At 35.8% G+C, this 21125-nt stretch overlaps 1 protein-coding gene and 1 long non-coding RNA gene across 2 annotated transcripts in view; one reads left to right on the top strand and one right to left on the bottom strand.

The window, feature by feature from the left end:
* Positions 1–320: 320 nt before the first annotated feature.
* Positions 321–21125, top strand: part of LOC134679809 (rho GTPase-activating protein conundrum) — a 122129-nt gene continuing 101324 nt past the window's right edge. The window contains exon 1 of the mRNA XM_063538707.1: positions 321–591. Coding sequence (XP_063394777.1) covers positions 580–591 — 12 coding nt within the window. The 5' untranslated portion in view covers positions 321–579. The remainder of the gene's footprint in view (positions 592–21125) is intronic.
* The window catches only part of LOC134679822 (uncharacterized), a 268010-nt gene continuing 267847 nt past the window's right edge, over positions 20963–21125 (bottom strand). The window contains exon 2 of the long non-coding RNA XR_010100401.1: positions 20963–21095. This is a non-coding gene — a long non-coding RNA (uncharacterized LOC134679822). The remainder of the gene's footprint in view (positions 21096–21125) is intronic.

Raw genomic sequence — 21125 nt, forward strand, 5'->3', positions numbered from 1 at the left:
TGACGACGGTGACAATTAGAATACATCATTATGATCCAAAAGTGATGGCCCTATCTGCCATATTTTATTCGTATGTCGATAATAGTCGATGTGTCTGTAAGAAATGGACAGTTGAATGTGCTTTAATCAAAACAGCAGCTGCAACTTCACGCGTGTATAAAAACTGATTCGCTTCAAGGAAATAAAAGTTACTCACAAACAGGTATCTGTCAGTTTCTTTGTACCGATTTGGTGTGGGATTCGAAATTCAAAGGCAAAAAAACATGTGAGGCGAACGAGGGGCGAGCGAGAGGCGACGAGACGAGAAACGAGACGCCAGTGCCGCGCCAACCGTCACCGACGCACGTTGTGTTGTCCGTTTAAAAGTTTTACGTGAAAAAACTTATCGAGTGCTTAATATCGAAAAACAAATCGAGTTATTATAATCGAAACGAAGTGCTGTGAAACAAGTGTGGAGTTGGATTCGAGTTAATGCTTCAATTAGTTTAGGTAAAAGTGAGTGTGGACGTTTCAATCAGAAGTAGATTAGGCTGTATGTACTGCTAGCTGTTTGTGACTTGTGAGCTTGAGGCGTTACGGATGTTGAAGCTGGTTAGTGTTTGTTTTGTTTTGCACCTGTCCCGTAGTGTTTATGTTGTAAATTAACATGCTTTTACATGATTGGTCAATGGGCTTGGCAACTGTCAAAAAATAAAAAAATGTTTTTATACCTACTTAGATGGCGCCAGCACTAGCATTACGTGTTTCTGTCTTTAGTTTTGTTCTGTGAGATTAGGCAAAATGTTCTATGAGATTTGGAAAAAGAACAAGAGTTTGAAACTATTCGTAGGATTGACAGGTGACAGTATAACTTACGCTGGCGACATCTGTAAAATGCTTCGGCCATCTAACCCCATTGGCATGACAGATACATCCATTTCCTTTCACTGCATAAGTACATCCTAGCTGTAGCCTAACGCCAAGCATGTACCTACATTACCTACAAACATCTTCATGTTAGCTGCTTTGAATGCTTTTGACATATGCTTGGAATACTTCGGAACTTCGGACTTACCCCGCCAAGGCCTAAAATGTTTATTTTGTGACATGTCATATACGTGGGCAAATTGGAGCAAATATGAATTTCGACTAGGCACTTTTTCTTCAATGAAGCTAAGCTAATTGGCGTAAAATAAGCGAACCAATAGATTAGATTATTTAAAAATAATTTCTCGTTAATAAATTAAGCACTAAACTTTCTTTGCCTCTAAAACAGTCGCATCACAACCTTGCGTTGGTATTTTATCATCCTTCACTACTACAATTCTTCTGATATCAACGATAAGCGTGAATGTACTCCGATAAACGTGTTTATAAAGCGTATTGTAGATTCAAATCGTTTGACCTTTTGTTTGCAACCTCGTCGCTTCCTGTTCCTTTGCCTGCCCTTTTACGTTTTTGGTGTGTTCCATTCTTTATGATAATGTTTACTAATTGCAGTTTATAATTCTCAGATAGAAGAGAAAAAGAACAGGGGGCCGATTTTTGAAATTCGACCACTCGATTTCGTGTATTTCGTTAAATGATATCTCCACTACTAGGCGTTTAAATTCTACTAATAGACTTAAAATCGAGTGGTCAATACTACTAGATTCCAAATTTCGATCGCTCGTATTTCAAAAATTTGCATTTCGTCGTTTTCAACCGATTTTCGAATGACGAAATCGAGCGATTGAAATTCAAAAATCGGCACCCAGGCGTGAAAGGTATATTAGGTATATGTGAAATTCCTAAATAATAAAAACACTTAAAAATGTTTTGTTAATAAATTTTATTTGTTTGTGGGAAAAACTTAACAAAACAGTCATAGTCGTAATAACATACCGGTTTCGTCAAGTACCTACCAACGAAAATAAAATTATGTGGCTGGAGTCTAAAAATAAAAACTTATTGAATTGATTCAATAGCAGGTTTTCCCCACAAATGACATTTAGGTAGGTATCTATGGTAATAATGGTATCCACTAATTCGATAAGTCATCTAAATCTGAATAATTAATATAACTATGTAGCTCCTCGTATAGCTAGAACTTTTTAAGTGTTAGAATTCTTACATACAAAATTTGGTAATTGAAAAACATTTTTCAGGTTATATCGACTGTTGCACCCCACTATTTTAGAAAGGTACAAACGTGACAATACGAAATGTATTTCAAATTTTTATTAATTTCATATTTTAGTCATATAAGTGGCCATTGTGTATGAAATTGTAATAGATATGCTCATATGATATGCTGCATTATGTAAATTGTGTTTGGTTTGAAATTGAATGACCGCACCCTCCTGTGTATCTAAAATGAAAATACTAAAAATAGTAAGACACCTGTTGCTTGACCTTATGGAAACAAGTGTGCTCTTTTACGTAACACATCACATGTTATTGTACACGAAACATCTGGGAATAAGTATTAGGTAGGTACAGTCTGCATCACATCACAAGTTGCGTAGGTATCAGACTACGTGTCAAAAGTATCTACCATTCTCTAATAACTTGACAAACAGAGAAATATCTCATTATGTCTCTGAAGTTGCAGGCGTCTATAGGCTACGGTGACTGCGTACCATCCGGAAGACAGTATGCTTATTTGCCCCTGACGTGGTGTAAAAAATTGTAGAACAATTAGACAGTTATACATATAGGTGCTTCTGGACGCGGCATAATACCTGGGGAGGTCTCTACCTCTAATATTTATTTATTTATAATATTTAATATTTATTTATATAATATAATATCTATTAATATTTATTGTTTAGACGTATTGATGCTTACTGTACAGATTTATAAAATAAAAGAAATGACGTGACGGTAGCTTATAAATCTTATAATATAAATAAGTAACATACTGTACGTGACTTGTTGTTATTTATTTTCTCATTTTCCGGTTCTTGGCTGCTCTCATCTCATCAGAGACTTGGTCTGTCTTGAGCTAAACTAGGACATGAAAGCAGATATCAACGTAGATAGCCTGTCTGTCTTTTTATAGATTGTCTGGATAACTTTCACGTTAAATGCTTTCATTTCCATCAATTAGATTTATTAAATTAACTACAAATTGCTGTGAAGATCAGCTTCATTCATATTTCTTAGATAGAATTTCATGGCATTTATAGAGCACACAAAATAGTCTATATATACATATATAGTAGTATACCCTATAATGGGCGTGGAACCAGTAATGGGACAAAAAAACATAAATCCTCTAAAATAAGTATCTAAAAGTAGTTTATAAACACTGACTGTATATTATCATAAATAAGAGTCCTAGAGCTGTTTCAGTTTGAAGTTTCATTAAATTTGGTTGCTTTTTAAGAAATTGGCGTCAAACAAAAGTTGTCGTGTCACTGAAAAAATATACCACTACGAATTCTTAATAACCTCGCTAAGAGAGGTGAGTTAATTTATTAAATTTCAATTAATTAATACTTGATGAAAACTAGAATGTGTTTTGTTAGTTGCATTTACCATGAGATAAGGTATACAACACACTATGTTGTGAGTCCACAGATGTAAAAAAATAGTGGTATTTGGCCCAATCCCATTATAGGAGCTGTAAAACTGCGTACCTCCTATGATGCGACAATTGACAGAAGGATGCTTGCCATGCCATAATTTCATGTTTAAACAATACAGAAGTAAAATGTAGTTACGAAATATGTCAATCAGGAGGTATTCTCGGACTTCTGATAAATTAATATCGTTTTTCCAAACTTTTATTTAACTTGCCCTGTTAGTTAGTGAATGAAATGAATGAATGAATGAAAACATTTATTTTCAGGCAACTATTGGCCCATAGATAAATACCTTAAAACTAGCATACATATTAATACAAAATATATCTTAAAACTAAAAACACAATTATAGTTAGTGTGGGTCCAATCTTGGTAGCTGAATTTGAGCCACTTTTCGATTTCCGCTTCAGTTAAATTTTGTGTAAGTACGTAATTAAGTATGCAAATCGGATGATAATGCAATATTATGATAACATGGACCTTATCTGATGATGGAGACAGGAGGTGGCCATGGGAACTTTATCGCAATAAACCCTAACTAATTGTGTTTGGGTATATTAGAATTGTCTCGATGGATCTAATACAATAATAATTGGCTGTGGAATGAAAAATACATTCAGCGATAAAAGCTTATACCAAAAATTGATTTTTTTGCCATAACTTATTCCCCATTTCAATATTTTATACTGATAGAGCAATGTCCATTATAGGGGGCCCATTACTGGATCCACGTCCATTACCGGGGGCCCATTACTGGAGCTTTGGTGTCCATGACTGGAGAAAAAAAGTATAGTTTTAATTTGTTAAATATGTGGAAACTAATTGCAGTATCTTTGATACAACACGCCTAAAACATGAAAGACGGGTAGGACTTTCATCTTTTAACACGCTAAGCGGTAGACCATTTACGTGTATACGGGAAATATCCTAAATACTCCAAATTTCCTCTTAAATGTCCCATGACTGGTGCTGTTACTATATATATTAATTGTAGTCCTATACAGTCAAATGTAAAAAAATACCTATAGGTGCACTCACCATACTTAATAAGTGTTCCGTAAACAAAGTTTTGTACGGAACACTAAAAATATGCCCCATAGCTCTTATAGAGGCGAGGTGGTGCTGTTTTTCAAAAAAGGTGATAACAGCCTATTGAAGAACTACAGACCCATCACGCTTCTGAGCCATGTCTATAAGCTGTTTTCAAGGGTCATCACGAACCGTCTCGAACACAGACTTGATGACTTCCAGCCTCCCGAACAAGCCGGGTTTCGAAAAGGCTATAGTACCATAGACCACATCCATACGCTGCGGCAAGTTATACAGAAGACCGAAGAGTATAACTTACCATTATGCTTAGCGTTTGTGGACTATGAGAAAGCCTTCGATTCGGTGGAAACATGGGCGGTGCTTGAGTCTCTTCAGCGATGCCATATTGACTATCGGTACATCGAAGTGTTGAAGTATTTGTATAGTAACGCCACCATGTCGGTCCGAGTACAGGAGCAGAGCACGAAGGCGATTCCATTGCAAAGAGGCGTAAGGCAGGGAGACGTTATCTCTCCGAAACTGTTTACTGCCGTAATGGAAGACACCTTCAAGCTCCTGGAATGGCAAGGACTTGGCATCAACATCAACGGCGAATACATCACTCACCTTCGGTTTGCCGACGATATCGTAGTCATGGCAAAGTCGATGGAGGAACTCAGCATGATGCTCGATGACCTCAACCGAGTTTCACAACGGGTGGGCTTGAAAATGAACATGGACAAGACATCAAACATCAAACATCAACATTTATTCAGCAAATAGGCCACAAGGGCACTTTTACACGTCAACATTGAATTTACATAAAAGCAAAAATAATAACATCAACAATTTTATAAAATAAAACTAACAATTCAATCTAACGTATTACAATTACTAAGAGATGTATATGGTCTCTTAATGTCGAATTACATACAAAATACAGATAAAAAAACACACAAAAAAAATCTATAATATTTAGAGGTGTAAATGTCTCTAGGTGTCAGAACTATAAGATTATATAGTTTATCAAGTTATCCTTAGAGATGTATAAGGTCTCCAAGAGTCAATATCCTGTATAATTAATACATTCATTAAAAGAAAAGAAACATACGAGAACAGAATGAGGCGTCTCACTGTAATTAATTAATAAAAGTTACTAAGTATAATAGCTCGTGTTAGCTTAACAGACCAGTCTCCACAAACAGCACCCGTTCACGAGTATGACGCGTATCTCAGCCATCGCCTCCCTCAACCTTCATTCGGGAAAGTGGCGACCCGATCAACAACGCCACCGTAAGCAAAGACTTTTAAGCGAGCATGACATGTTCAAGCTACCGGCCTATATTAATATTAAAATAGTAATAACATGTAGCTGCAAGACACGGCATTTTGTGCTCATATGTTACATAAAAAGACAGTAATATAGCTTCACATAATTACTAGCCTAAGTTGACTTAGAGATGTAAAGGTCTCTAAGTGTCAGAAACATTAAAAATATAGGTAAGTATGTACAATCAAAAATAAAAATCAAATAAATAAATATGTACTTAGAGATGTATAAGGTCTCCAAGTGTCCAAAACTAAAATTAAATTAAACAATATAATCAAGCGAGAACATCATTGTCTCATGTGTCAATTCTACTGGACACTAGCATATTTAATTCACAATGTAAAAAAAAACAATATTTATTTAATTCTTATTATACTAATGAAATCAAGCTACCGGCTTAAAAGCATCTCTATCGTTTATAAAATCATTTACAGTGTAGTACGCCTTACGTAACAAGGAGTGCTTAATGTGCGACTTAAATTTATGAAGTGGTAAATTCACTACATCAGTGGGGACTTTGTTATAAAAACGTGTACAGTTCCCGACGAAAGACGTACTAACCTTACGGAGGCGGTGGGCGGGCACAGCAAGTTTATGTTTGTTTCTAGTGTTATAGTTATGGATATCACTGTTAACCTTGAATTCGTGGATGTTTTTCCGAACATACATAATATTCTCTAGTATGTATTGAGATGCAACGGTAAGAATGTTAACTTCTTTGAATTTCTCTCTTAGGGATACTCGAGCGCCCAGTCCATAGATGGAACGTACAGCTCGTTTTTGCAGCACAAATATTGTCTGAATATCTGCCGCTTTTCCCCACAACAGAATTCCATAAGACATAACACTATGGAAGTAACTAAAGTATACCAGCCTGGCCGTCTCTACGTTTGTCAGCTGTTTGATTCTCCTCACTGCATAGGCTGCTGAACTAAGTTTTCCGGCTAGAGTGCCTATATGTGCATGCCATTGCAGTTTGGAGTCTAGAGTGACTCCCAGGAAAACAGTTCGGTCCTCAAATTCCAGCGTATCACCTTTTATTTTAATCTTGCTGTTATTTACCTGCTTGACGTTAGGTAGCGTAAACTTGATGCATTTGGTTTTCTTGGCGTTCAAAAGCAAATTGTTTGCCGTAAACCAGTTTACAATGGTAGATAGCGCGTCATTAATGCTCTCGAAGCTATTTTCCTTTCTGTCCACTTTAAATATAAGGGAAGTGTCATCTGCAAATAACACTATATCATGTCTATCTTGCACAACTTTTGGTAAGTCATTAATGTATACCAAGAACAGGAAGGGACCAAGAATTGAACCTTGAGGCACTCCGAGGGCTACCGGGGACCCCGCCGATTGAGTTCCATTAATAACTACTCGCTGAGTTCTATCCGAAAGGTACGATGAGACCAGGTCAAGGGCACTAGCTTTTATCCCATAGCGGCTTAATTTTCTCTTTAAATTTTCGTGATCAACGCAATCAAATGCCTTTGACAGATCACAGAAAATTCCAACAGCATCTTGAGCTTTTTCCCAAGCATCAAAGATGTGTTTTAGAAGTACCGCACCGGCGTCAGTAGTTGATCGACCTTTGGTGAAACCAAATTGATAGAGACGAAACTTATGTCAAATGCCAATGTTGTGCCCATCCCAGTCTCTGTTGGGAACTCGGTACTCGAAGTTGTTGACTCGTACGTCTACCTAGGACAAGTAGTCCAATTAGGTAGGTCCAACTTCGAGAAGGAGGTCAACCGCCGAATCCAACTCGGTTGGGCAGCGTTCGGTTCCGTCCATCTTGTGGGTCCACCCACAAGATGGACGGACGACCTTGTTAAAGCCGCCGGAAGACGCTGGATGCGGGTGGCTTCCAACCGGTACGAATGGAGGTCCAAGGGGGAGGCCTATGTTCAGCAGTGGACGTCTTATGGCTGAGATGATGATGATGATGATGATAGCTCTTATGTCAGCGAATTAAGAACTATGGGATATATTTTTGAGTAAGTTGTATGCACCCATATTTATACACTTGACTGTACCATTAACATTGTATAATAGCCTATCTGTTAGTGTTAATTTAAGGAAAAAAGTTATAAGAAGAAAGAAGAAAGCAGTCTATATATTCAGGAAGAGTGAGTGTTTTGTCAAATTATGAGTATTCAGTCTAGTAACAAAGATTTTTTCCATTTGCATAAGAAATACATATAACTATCAATTTCAGCAAGACACATCCCATAAATCCTATACAACAGGATAGTAAACGATGATTAACAAAGCTTCGTTGGGCTTGTTACAAATTAGAATGTAATCGTCTTGTACCTGCCTTGTACCTGCCCCTAGAAAATCACCTTTGCGGCAATTGAAACACTTTTGCAAAACCCCAATTTGAAACGGTCTCTGTGCACTTGAACTTGTTTCCGCACACAAGCCCTTTGTTATTGTTGGCTAAAATCACTTCGCCATAAAATATTGAGAAAGACTTTTCCATGGCGAACAAGCAATCGGCAACAATAACATTGTGCACAAAGATACGACTATTACATTAGACATGCCCTTTGCGACCTTGCCTTTAACGCTGATTTGAGTATTTCGACCGCATTTTTGGTGAAAGTGAGAGTAATTGTCATTTTTGACCATTTAGTTGTCGGAGATTCAGGTTAAGACCTCTAACTGCCCAAACTCAAAATTTGCCGAAACAATTTTGATATGTCAAAATAAGGATTAAAAATACAAAGGAAGATAGATCTTTTTATAGATCTCTATGGCAATTTTAAGGGTCATTTTAGGGTATGCAAAGGGTAAAAAAGCGACCCTAAATATTACTAAGACATTGTGAAAATTTCCACTGTCTACGTCTAAGTTATCAAATGTTGACCACAGATGATACGAAAAGTCATGTGACTATTCCATACATAATTAAGTTTCGATTGGCGTTTTCTATCAATTATTGATATCTTGGCAAGGCTCCCTGGACATCTTGAGATCAACACCGTCTTTGCCAGGTAACTAATCATCTCCCCACAAATTACAGAAACCTCATTGTTAGATCGAGAATAATCTAACCTGGACATCTTGAGTCCAACGTCGTCGGCAGACAACTAATCATCTCCCGCAAATGATATAAACCTCATAGTCGGCTATCATCTCATCTGGCCCACTCACCCATATGGCGTGCGTTGGATTAATGTTTATATAGCCACATTAATCATTTCAAGCTATTACTATTTATATATACATTACTATTGCTTAAGCGGACTTGCGCGATCTCCATGCCGATAACTGGCGGGAGATGGCACAGGATTGAGACAATTGGCGTGTCGGAGGCCAAGACTCATTTTGGGTCGCTGCGCTTCAAATAAGTAGGTAAGTATTGCTTACCCGACATCAGCTGAAGTAGACCTCACCAAGCATAAGTTTTATTGGAAAACTCCTTTCATTGTTTACCGTTTTCTCGCGCGATAAAGTTCCAGTTATAAACTGGTTATTCAATGTCACGATCTACATGCGTGGTGGAGTAATTTACCAACCCTTGGTGTTTGGTAGAACGTGCTAAATGGGCAAGGTCACTTTTCGTTTGTATAACAACTTGGAATACAATTTGGTCCGATTAATAAAAATATGTTTTATATGCAAGTGGAATAAATAGAAGAAAAGCAGCTTGGTTAGCGATTGTAATACTTACCACCAGTGGCGGTGGTATGTACGCGGTTTCTACTACAGGGCACCTCAACAGGGCTGTCATTTATTTTACCTATGTTTCCATTTTTTATTATTAGCCTGTTTAAGTGTCCCACTGCTGGGCAAAGGTCTCCCCTCGCTTCCTCCACTCGACTCTGTCTTTTGTAGTTTCCCGCCAATCCGGATAAAATGCGTCCAAGTCGTTTTGCATTTATTCGGAGAAATTCCGACTGAGTGTTTTCGCCTTCCGGGAGTGCATTTCCGAAAATAATGTAGTCTATATCCTTTTTTTTCATTCCCAGGAGTTAAGCTTTCTCCATGGTAATCTTCAGCTACATGCTACATCACACAATTATATTCCTCTTTGTAGTAAACATGATTTGAATTAGTTGCCTCAAGTAAAATTAAAGGAAGATCTAGCTGCCTTAACTGCATCAATTCATTCTCAATGTGTATTAGCTAGTGGTGGTTAAAGAGTAAAAATAACAAAGTAATTATTCTGACTATTATCAAGTGGCTCACCGATATGTAATGTAATCTAATTACTATTCGTGATAACGTTTCGTTTCACGACACCGCCGCGCCGGGCCGCCATTACGTCAGATAGTGCTCTAAGTAATTATATTTCAGTTACAGAATTGCTGAAAAAATAATTGTGACACGCAAATTGCACTCATTTTCACTTTAATATTATACAATAGTCAAGAACGCAATAAGAATCTTTAATAAGTATACTACGTGTTACTATGTTCATGTAGAAAAAGAAAGGTTTCAGAAATGATTGTATTCCGAATTTAAACTGTTGTGAGACATATAGGTACTAACATTGAATAATTTTAGGGTTTAGACTCACTTGTTTTTAGTCACTCGCGCGACATGTTGAAACAATTGAGTCTAAACCGTAAAATTATTCAATGATTGTATTTGTTACTTTCAGTACCAACGTGATATCTTTACGTACTAAAATATCTATAAATAAAGATAAAATACGTGCAAATCTGTAACTAGTTTATCATTTCGGGGCTACTACAACATCGACATACTTCGACGTCACAGATAATATAGAAAACCCAGTCAAAGTAGAAATCAGTGTGACACTGTCATCGATCATGAGATCATGACAATATGTCGGACGATCGATCGAGACATCGAGAGCAGATACCATTTGACAGATAGACATAATGGCGGTGACCTTGATGTGCTGGGTGACAATATGACAAACAATCGTCGTGATGACGTTTCTCATTTGTTTTAAATGCACCCATAAAGCGAATTGGGCAAAACATGGCAGAAAACTGGTGTCGCCGTTGACGAATACGTCTGGGAGGACATCACATTATGTTATTGTTAACGATATACTCGTAATAAATAAAGAAATAAATATTATAGGACATTATTGCAAAAATTTACTAAGTCCAACCGTAGGTAAGCTCAATAATGATTACTAATGCCTTTTATCATACATATTTTAAGAACTGAACGGTTTGAACACGTAAAATCCATTTATTTTATGACGTAAAACATATGACGATAACTGATACTATAAATTTATGATAAAATGGTAGTAGGAAGTATTAGGGTTTAAAAATTTTTATTATTATGTATTTCAATAAATTGCTTTTAATGAGTATGATCTTGAGGATAAATACTGCAACTTTACTTATAGGAATGTATGAGAATCACTGCAATATAGGGTGCTTCAAAAAAATCAAAATGATATTTTTTAACGGGGCATAGACTTAAATACTTCCAATCGCTAAAAAAACTAACACGTATTTTTTTATTTCTCAATTAAACAACATTTACGGGTCGCTACCAGCCATCAAATCTTTTAAAAAATCGCATATTTGTTTCTGCTCATGTCGCTACAATCATGTTACTAAATACCTCCTAAATAAGCCATTTGTGATTCTAATACACTCTGTTATGCCATCAGTAGTTTTTTCAATCTATAGTTTGCATTTGTCGGCATTTAAATAAACATAAATAAATCTAGTAAATCTACCCTCAAATGACTTTTGAAGCTAATTGAGGGTATACATAAAATTACATTAGTCAAGTCGTTCAGTGACATACTTAGAAGTTCAGAGATTTGGTTAGTTAAGCAATTAATGTTATATTCTACGCTAAAACTTACAAATTGGTTGTTTGCGTTTATTTAAATACCTAAGAATACGGAGTACAAGTGTGTTAAACGTTCTGAGCGTGTTGACGTGTGTTTGGTATTGCAAGTCGATGTATAATACCATTATTTTCACTCCAATAAGTGACTACATACATACAGTGGCATACAATGGCGTCTAGTGCTGGTAAAAGTGATATTAGAACAAGAAAAAATACAGATATATGGCTAATTGGGCAGCTGACACCAACATTACCTCAATCAAAAATTCAAAACTACCGTCTGTTAAAGAAGTAATGAGTTCATTTATCTATTATAAAATTATAGAGAAATTAAATAATAAAGACTCCGCAACACACACTGCCTGCGATGTATTATAAATATGGGAAAAAGCAAGTATTCCCACCAGACTAAAAAAACATGTAATAGCCAAATTATTACAATATTTTTCGGAGTGGCAAAGATTAAAGAAAAATAAAGAAAACAAAGCAAAACGGTCACTTGTATTAGAAAACAAGGAAAAAACATGGAAGAAAAAATTGGAATGGCTATGAAAAAAATGTTAGGGCATCTCTGCTACATACTTATCCGAAGAGCTTGTGACTTTTGCTTTCTTTGACGACGCAGTTTCATTTGAAACGAAACAAAATATGGTCACTGCTCTCAAAAAACAAAGTCTAGGTGTTTCTTCAAAGCGAGCAACTCTTGATCAAGATCTAATTTAAGTATAAGGGTCAATTTTTGAAGAGGGTGTTTTTTCGACATTTGTATGGCATTTTTTTATTTATGAAATATCTGATTTATAATCATCGTTTTAGGAAGGGTTCTTAACAACAAAAAATATACTGTAGGAGGCACCTCTGTACTTTTTATAGTTAGCTAGATATGGACGTTTAAACATCGACATTTGTATGACACTATTTAGCCATTTGTAAGGCGCTTTTAACATGTATAAGGCATTTTTTCGACATTATATGGCAGTATCAACATGTATATGCCACTATTTATTATTTTTGTTGCACTTATAAGACCCTGACGACATTTGTATAACACCTTCTCGACATCTGTATGGCACTATGTCGACATTTGTATGCCACAATCGACATTTGTACGGTCAAAATAGCCGTATAAATGTCGCCATACAAATGTCGTGACATGTCGCCAATAATATTTTTTAGCGATATTTCCTACACAATACAACCGATTAACTTACTTATATTACTAAATATTTTAACACTATATTTGCAACTATTATTATAAAATAAACATTTTTATTCCAACTATGTACCAACGTATTAAGCGTCCATACAAATGTCATTGTAGTCGTACCAAAATATATCGAAAGAGATTTTTATCTGTTTTTAAATAAATTAAACTGTTTCCGGGTCTACATTTGATGTCAATCGATGCCCAACTAACCGCACTATTGCGTTGTAAATTTAATCTAACCGTTATTCAATAGACAAAGAAGATTATAGGGGGTATATTTAAGTCATAACAAAATAGGTGCCGCGCGGGACAGCGATAAAAAGGCTTCCCTTGTTTTATTAAATAACGCATTAATTTATCAATATGATTAAATCAATTCTCTAGAAAATGCTCTTTATAGAAATACAAAGTTGTTTATAGTACATTTCCTACATCCAAAGTTATGATTTTTTTTATTGCGCGATGCCGCCACTGGGACACGCGAAAAACGGCAAATTTCGCCGTTTTTGGAACTTCAAATGCGATTTTGTCAGGAACAAATAATATTTTAGGTACAGTTGTACATGATTTTTAAAGCTTATAATACACTGAATGAAAATATATACATACCCAGTCTTTTAGTCCTATGGACTTCGAGTTTTAGCCGTGGGACAGCAAAAAATGCCTATTTGAAAATTGACCCATAAAACTTGGAAGATTTTGTAACCAACCAAACACTGTCTTTTTTCGATACATTGGCCGTTTCATGTGATTTCTTGAAGAAAGATGTGAAGTCGTGGAAAAATGATAACAACTACAACAAATGTAAAGCTTATTGTTTATTCAATGAAAGTTGTCAATGACTTAGCTGAAAGAGGAGTAGCTCTGATGAAGGAATATAATCGTCTTCACACGACAAATGAGGAACAGACGCAATTTTTACTTTTGACGGTTAAAGAATACCGACGTAAATTTCCTAATACAAAAAAGTCTACTTTAATGCAATAATTCGACATGTACCCATTGCCATGTTCATCGTTATATATGTTTTATTGTAATTATTTCATGTTTTACAGACCTTTATTAAGTAAAGTTATTCCTAGTTTAGTATAAATACAATTAAAAAATAATAATAAAAGATTATTTATAAATACTTTTTTTTTGTAAAAACCTAAAACTTTCACCTCGGGTAGCGACCCCTAAATCATTTAGAAAAAATCCAAAAAAAATACTGTGTAAGTTTCTTAACAATCAATAACATATGAGAGGGTGCCCCTAAAGAATAATAAAAAAAAAAGTTTTTTCATACTTTTTGAAGCACCCTACTGCAATAGCTATAATATAGCATTTTCTGACTAATAATTTAAATCCCTTAATCTTTGGAAAATCCTAAGTTGTTTTAATTTCAAGTTTATTTCAAGTTTTTTATTGTAACTATGTAAGAATCAGGTTACATTGCAGGTGAAATATTCAATTACATATTTAATTACACCGAAACTTTACCTTTTCAGGTGTACTTACATACATTTACAGTATACATACCTATATGTAGTTACATATTAGGAACACTCGTGATAAACTTAAATAGGTAATCATTTATACAGTAAAACATTTTTCTGTACATTCTGTACATTTTGAAATGCTCAAGATCAATGTCTTTAAAACTTTGAATTGAATAAACATTGAATTAGTGTAAAAATGATTTATCTTCCTGGTAGTTTGTGTGTTTAGTGGTTAATACCCCAAGTCTGACATTGTTAGCACGTCTTCTGGACAATTAGTGCCGTCTGTTCGTAGGAGTGAAGTCACAGTGTTCTTTAGACCTTTGACTGACGTGTGTTGAATATTAGCCAGTTTAGTATTTATTAATGAACTGCGGATCATTTTTTTACGCTTGTTGTTTGTTTATACTTTATCATTTTAAAGGATAACTATTAAGATATTGTCAGTATGTCTGTCAATGCCAATTACAATCATAAATTAACAATTTATGGTCCAATTAGGCCTTCCACCAGAGATGTGCGAGGATGTGTTTGTTAAGAACTAATATAATCCCTTAATTTCTACATACACACGTTCCTCCTCCATCCTCGCAAACACATTCCTTGCTACGCGTCCTCGCACATATCTGGTGGGAACGCATCATAACTTAAGAATATTAAATTTCATCAATCTTAAAATTTTTGTTCTTGGATATTTATTGAAAAGTAGACGTACTTCTTTCTTTCTTTACTGTCAATATGATTCAGTGATTGTTAGTTTTGCATTGTCATTTCTACCATTTCAAATGAATTTCACAATCGTTTTTGGAGAAGACGGGTCTCTTGGATCTAATCAAGTACATTGTATGAGATTGCAATATACTTATCACTTACAATACTTACATCATAGGTCCGAAATCAATACCCTGATCGACACCGCCAATAGGTTATGTTGCGAGATACTTATACCACGTCATCTTGTGAAAGGCATACTTAAAATTACTTATTGTTAGATAGCTACTTCGATGTTTCTAATTCTACGTCACACTGACGTAAATAGTTCCAAATTGTAATAATTGGAAAGAAATATTATGATTATGGGCATTTCGCCGTAGCAAATACTTAGTAATACGGTAATACCAAAGTATAAAAAACCGGCCAAATGCGAGTCGGACTCGCGCGCTAAGGGTCCCGTACCATTAAGCGTAAACGACAAAAAATCACGTTTGTTGTATGGGAGTCCCACTGAAATATTTATTTCATTTTTTTTTAACAGAAATACATCACCGTTGAAAATTTCTACGGTATCACGGTTCATGAGTTACAGCCTGGTGACAGACGGACGGACAGCGGAGTCTTAGTTTTTACCCTTTGGGTAAGGAACCCTGAAAAAAGAATTGCGAAAACGTTCGAGTGCTTCGTATTTTGTACGTTTAACCAATTTGGGCGTAAAGTTCGATTACCTTCTAGTAAAAACTTGAACTACTTTTTACTTGACTAAACTAGATTAAATTTTTTATTAACTTAACCGCTAATAATACTCGACTTCGCTCTCATTAAGCTATCTGGTCGCAATCGTTACAAGGGCAAGACAAAGATAATTTTATTTAACAAATTGTATTCGCTGTTTGTTTTGGGTGCAGTCGATTGCCTAATTTAAAATGTAATGTGGTATTTGGCATTGACGAAATTCACGCTGACGTGGTGAGTGGCAGAATCGTTTATTACAGTGATGTTCGAGTGCGACCAATGGTCATTTTGTTTTTGAGGGTCCTGTACCTTAAGAGGAAAAAGCGTCCGTCTCTCACAGCCTAAAATTTATATTTAATTTTATGATTATGATGATGAATTTGCACGCTTGCATGCAAGCTAGGTACATGATCTGTAACACTATTCAATATATTGTAACATCCTCATACTGTATGAATGCAAATAAATAATTTCTGATTCTGAACTTAATAATGATCAACATCTGACCAACGTAAGGTGCAAAAGTGTAAACATATCTTTGACATCGGCTATAGCTACCTGCCTACTGATATTGTTGTTGAAAACCGCCCCTGTTTCAGACTCCACCAGATATACGAAATCAAATGTACTTACCTTAACCAGCCATAGCAAAAAGCAATTAATTGTCAATGGCGGCGCGTGCGCACGTAATTGCGCTAAATAGACTGCGACTCGTTAAGGTGATGTCGCAACCGTTTTCTCTTGACTATGGATTTGCCCTTCGATTCTTTTCAATTCATGATCAAGTTGATATGATTAGGAGTAACGTTACATAGTGCTTTTTAGGGATCCGTACCCAAAGGGTAAAACGGGACCCTATTACTAAGACTTTGCTGTCCGTCCGTCCGTCCGTCCGTCCGTCTGTCTGTCACCAGGCTGTATCTCACGAACCGTGATAGCTAGACAGTTGAAATTTTCACAGATGATGTATTTCTGTTGCCGCTATAACAACAAATACTAAAAACAGAATAAAATAAAGATTTAAATGGGACTCCCATACAACAAACGTGATTTTTGACCAAAGTTAAGCAACGTCGGGAGTGGTCCTTACTTGGATGGGTGACCGTTTTTCTTTTTGCTTTTTTTGTTTTTTTTTTTTTGCATTATGTTACGGAACCCTTCGTGCGCGAGTCCGACTCGCACTTGCCCGGTTTTTGACGTAAGACATGACAATTAAAAGTGGCTCAGTATTTTCGATGCTATTGCAAGAAAGCTTAACAAACATACGTCTACATCTTAGACTTCAATAATCATAATTTATAGTAAAAAAACCCCGACAAGTGCGAGTCGGACTCGCCTACCGAGGGTTCCGTACTTTTTAGTATTTGTTGTAATAGGTAGCGGCAACCGAAATACACCATCTGTGAAAAGTTCAACTGTCTAGTCTAGCTAATTAGCTAGGTATTGCAGATCATGAGATACAGCCTGGGGACAGACGGACAGACGGATAATGGAATCTTAGTAATAAGGTCCCGTTTTTACCCTTTGGATAGGAACCCTAATAATATGGTCCCGTTTTACCCCTTGGGTACGGAACCCTCAAAAAACGGCAAGTATAATATTTGCCTACTTATAATTAACCTACAAACCACCATATTCACACAATAACCGTATCAAATTCAACCAAAACAAACCATGAATGGGTCTTTGTTTTAAATCCTTCAAGCCGCATGAGAGTCGATTGTGATAATCGATTGTTTCCTTACCGATAACCGACTCTAACCTTTCTCACAGTGTCATAATCGAATCATTCGATTAAGATCGATATCTTTGTTTGCGTTGGTTATTGACTATCTTATGATAGTATTGCTTAATTTAAATTGAATGTAAGCTTTAATGCTATTGAGTCTAATAATGAAATTGACTTAATTTTTTTACCTGTTGCAAATTTGTTACACTGTTCATATATAAAAAGGAACCCTACTGTTTTACAGACTCGCAAACTTCTTAACTGACACTCGCGAACAAAGTTATTAGATTTCGTGTATTTTGAGTCATAATCATTAGCTCAAGATTCTAAATTCAACTGAAGAATCTTTTGCGTACCTACTTGTTACTACTTGGGCTTAAGAGGAAAGTGGACCATGAACCCGCTTTTTCGTACACAAACATATAGTCCTCATTTTACTCTCTGGAGTCTCAGGCCGCGTAGCCAAGACGCCAATCGCTTACGCTTCGTAGCGATCGAAACGCAACTGTCACTGTCACACTAATATGGAAGAGTGATAGAGAGACATAATACTTTTCGTTGTCGTAGCGATAGCGATTGTAACCTTGGCTAGGCCGGCTGGTTATTCATTGGTTCATCATCCTCTTAAAATCAGCACTGCTAGTAACAATCATTATTTGGTCTCTCTCCTTGATTTGTCACAATGACATTTAGGCTGTCTTTCCACTGAGGCGGCGATAGCAGACAATAGCAACATCACTTCTCCGCTCCGCTGGATTACAATCAATACTATTGGTTGATTCTCGCACGTCTCCTCTCATCTTTGCCTTTGAAAATGCAGGCGTTGGAAAGGCAGCTTTAAAGCAGAAAAATCAAATCCCATAGAGTTGAACTAACCACAAGACCTGTCCTGTTATCTAAGACCTAACTTTAACATCATCAATAAATTCCAATTCCGAACACCGATCGCCCGTCCGTCGCCATTTGCAATTCTACATTGTTCCGAGAATATGAGTAACGGGCGCGACGTGATTCTATGCTGTCTGTATTGTATGTACGAGTGATAACCACGTAACATTAAGAATTTTAGCAACAGCTTATGTGCGCAATAATAATTAGGAAGTTACGTCTTTTTCAAAGGTAGCACAAAAGTCAGCGATGGTGACGATGATTTGATTTACGTTGCTGCTACTGTACAAAATTTAGCTGAGTGGTGTTTGAAGCCAGAAATGTAGGTTGATGTTTTGTGATTAACGTTTGTTATGGAGTGACTGTAGGTTATGTTCGTTAGTTAGCGGTTGTGATAATTTTAGGTGTTTTGTGTGGCTTTTGTGTATGAAATGAAGGATGTTTGAATGTTTCGACTTCGTGCAAACTTAAGAACGCTATATAAGTACCCGTTTTCTTTAATCTCTACACGAGATTGCTTTGAATTAATTTGCTTTCGCTAAAGGTCTACCATTGGTCTTTTAATAATAATTAAAGTTATTTTAATTAAAATGATAGTTAAGCAACAATAAAACGTTATTAGAACGTCCGCTTTCGAAGGATATTACATTGACCGTCCTCTCGTAACGATTCTCATAATTACTTTCATTTAATTATTAATTTAAAAGCTTATCATTATTACTAATTAACAATGCAGACTGCATAAATGCTTTTGCTTATTATTTGAATTGGATACTAAAAATACTAAAATAGAGTTCTACATTTTATAGAACGTTAACATTTAACTGCAGGTATACATACGGCGCCTTTGGATATACTTAAGGTCTTTAATTCTTGCTTAACTTAGACGATTCATGAGGTACGAGGTGGTTTTATAGTGGAAAGGTAGCTTAGTTTCATTAGATGTTTAATCCGTTTCAATCAATCCGTTACTGCAAAACCTATACCTACATATAATTGGCAGTCAACAATAATATCTCTAAGACAAAAGATGAACCTATAGGTAATTTAATTAGTTCATTTCAAAGGCATGTGTGATACTGTGCTGTTTGTGTATAGGTATGTGATGCCGACATTTACCTACAATACAATTATTGTGGGATACGTACTATTTTATATAATATACCTACCGTACTTATTCATTCTATTGAGAAAAAATGTTATAAATGGAATGTCGAAATGGCCTCCAAAGTTATACAACTAACGATGAAACCTCGACTAGACTCGTGAGAAAGAAAGACCAAACGAATAGCAAAATAGACCATGAGCGTAATTTCGTGATTTAGTTAAAGACAAGGCAAGATAAGTTGTAGGTATTAGGTATGTCAAAAACCGATTTTCGGTAAGTTTTGCTAGTTTTTAGGGTTCCGTACCTCAAAAGGAAAAAAACGGAACCCATATAGGATCACTCATGCTCTGTCAGTCAGTCTGTCCGACCCGACCCTCCTTTATCTACGAAACTACTGGGTCTAAAATTTTGAATAAAATACACAAAATATTTTTTTACCTATAGATGGCAGGAAAACCTATTAGAAATATGCAGTCAAGCGTGAGTCTGACTTAGGTAATTACATAGTTTTTTTCCGACCCCCACGGGTTTTTAAAGATTTTTCATCCACATAAAAAATACATTGTTAAAAATGTACGGAACCCCTGGAACGCGAGCCCGACTCGCACTTAACCGGTTTTTTTAATGATGTAGGAGGCAAACGAGCAGACAGATCGGTTGGCCCAATTGTCTTTCCTTAGTTACATGTTAAGTCACAAAAAACTTAAAACCGGATCGCGAAATAATTTTCAACACGTTATTGTATGTAATAATGAGATAAATTACAAAATCGGAAATAATTAGCAATTCAAACAGATGCTCTACACGAATTAATTGGCGTGGTGTTGTAATACACGTAACGCGAATTAGATACAAATCAAATTGCGTAATTCGTAAAACGTGAGCTTTGCGCACTTTCTATTTGTTTTGTGGACAAAAGGGTTTATATCATTTACTAGTGGCTGTCAATAAATGTTATTGCATTGAAAGGATTATGGACGATCGCTTCTCCATACACACCATAGAGAAATTGGTATAATTATATTCCGCTATGATACAAACGTAGGTAATTCCCATTTCGCTCCCTGGATATTGACATTATGTAAACTATTTTTAGACAATTTATTTTATTGGCCAAAATAAAAAATTATCTTACAAAAGGCGGACTTAAACCAATTTTATATATCGCAGTCGATGTAAGCTGTACCTCCTCAAAATACCTTATTTTAGTCGCTGCGACTATCATCTGCAAAGATGCTGTGGCCAATGACAGATTACCCTTCGTTTGGTTTAAGGCCCCTCTGAACTAGCCTCCACCCTTAGAGCATTTTTAGAAGAAGAATTTTTAGATTATAAAGAGTAGTGTAATACACAAGTGTAATAAATAAATAAATAAATAAATAAATAAATAAATAAATAAATAAATAAATAAATAAATAAATAAATAAATAAATATTATAGGACATTCTTACACAGATTGACTAAGTCCCACAGTAAGCTCAAGAAGGCTTGTGTTGTGGGTACTCAGACAACGATATATATAATATACAAATACTTAAATACATAGAAAACACCCATGACTCA

The sequence above is a fragment of the Cydia fagiglandana genome, chromosome 3 (genome assembly GCF_963556715.1).
Source record: "Cydia fagiglandana chromosome 3, ilCydFagi1.1, whole genome shotgun sequence".
NCBI classification, from domain to species: Eukaryota; Metazoa; Arthropoda; class Insecta; order Lepidoptera; family Tortricidae; genus Cydia; species Cydia fagiglandana.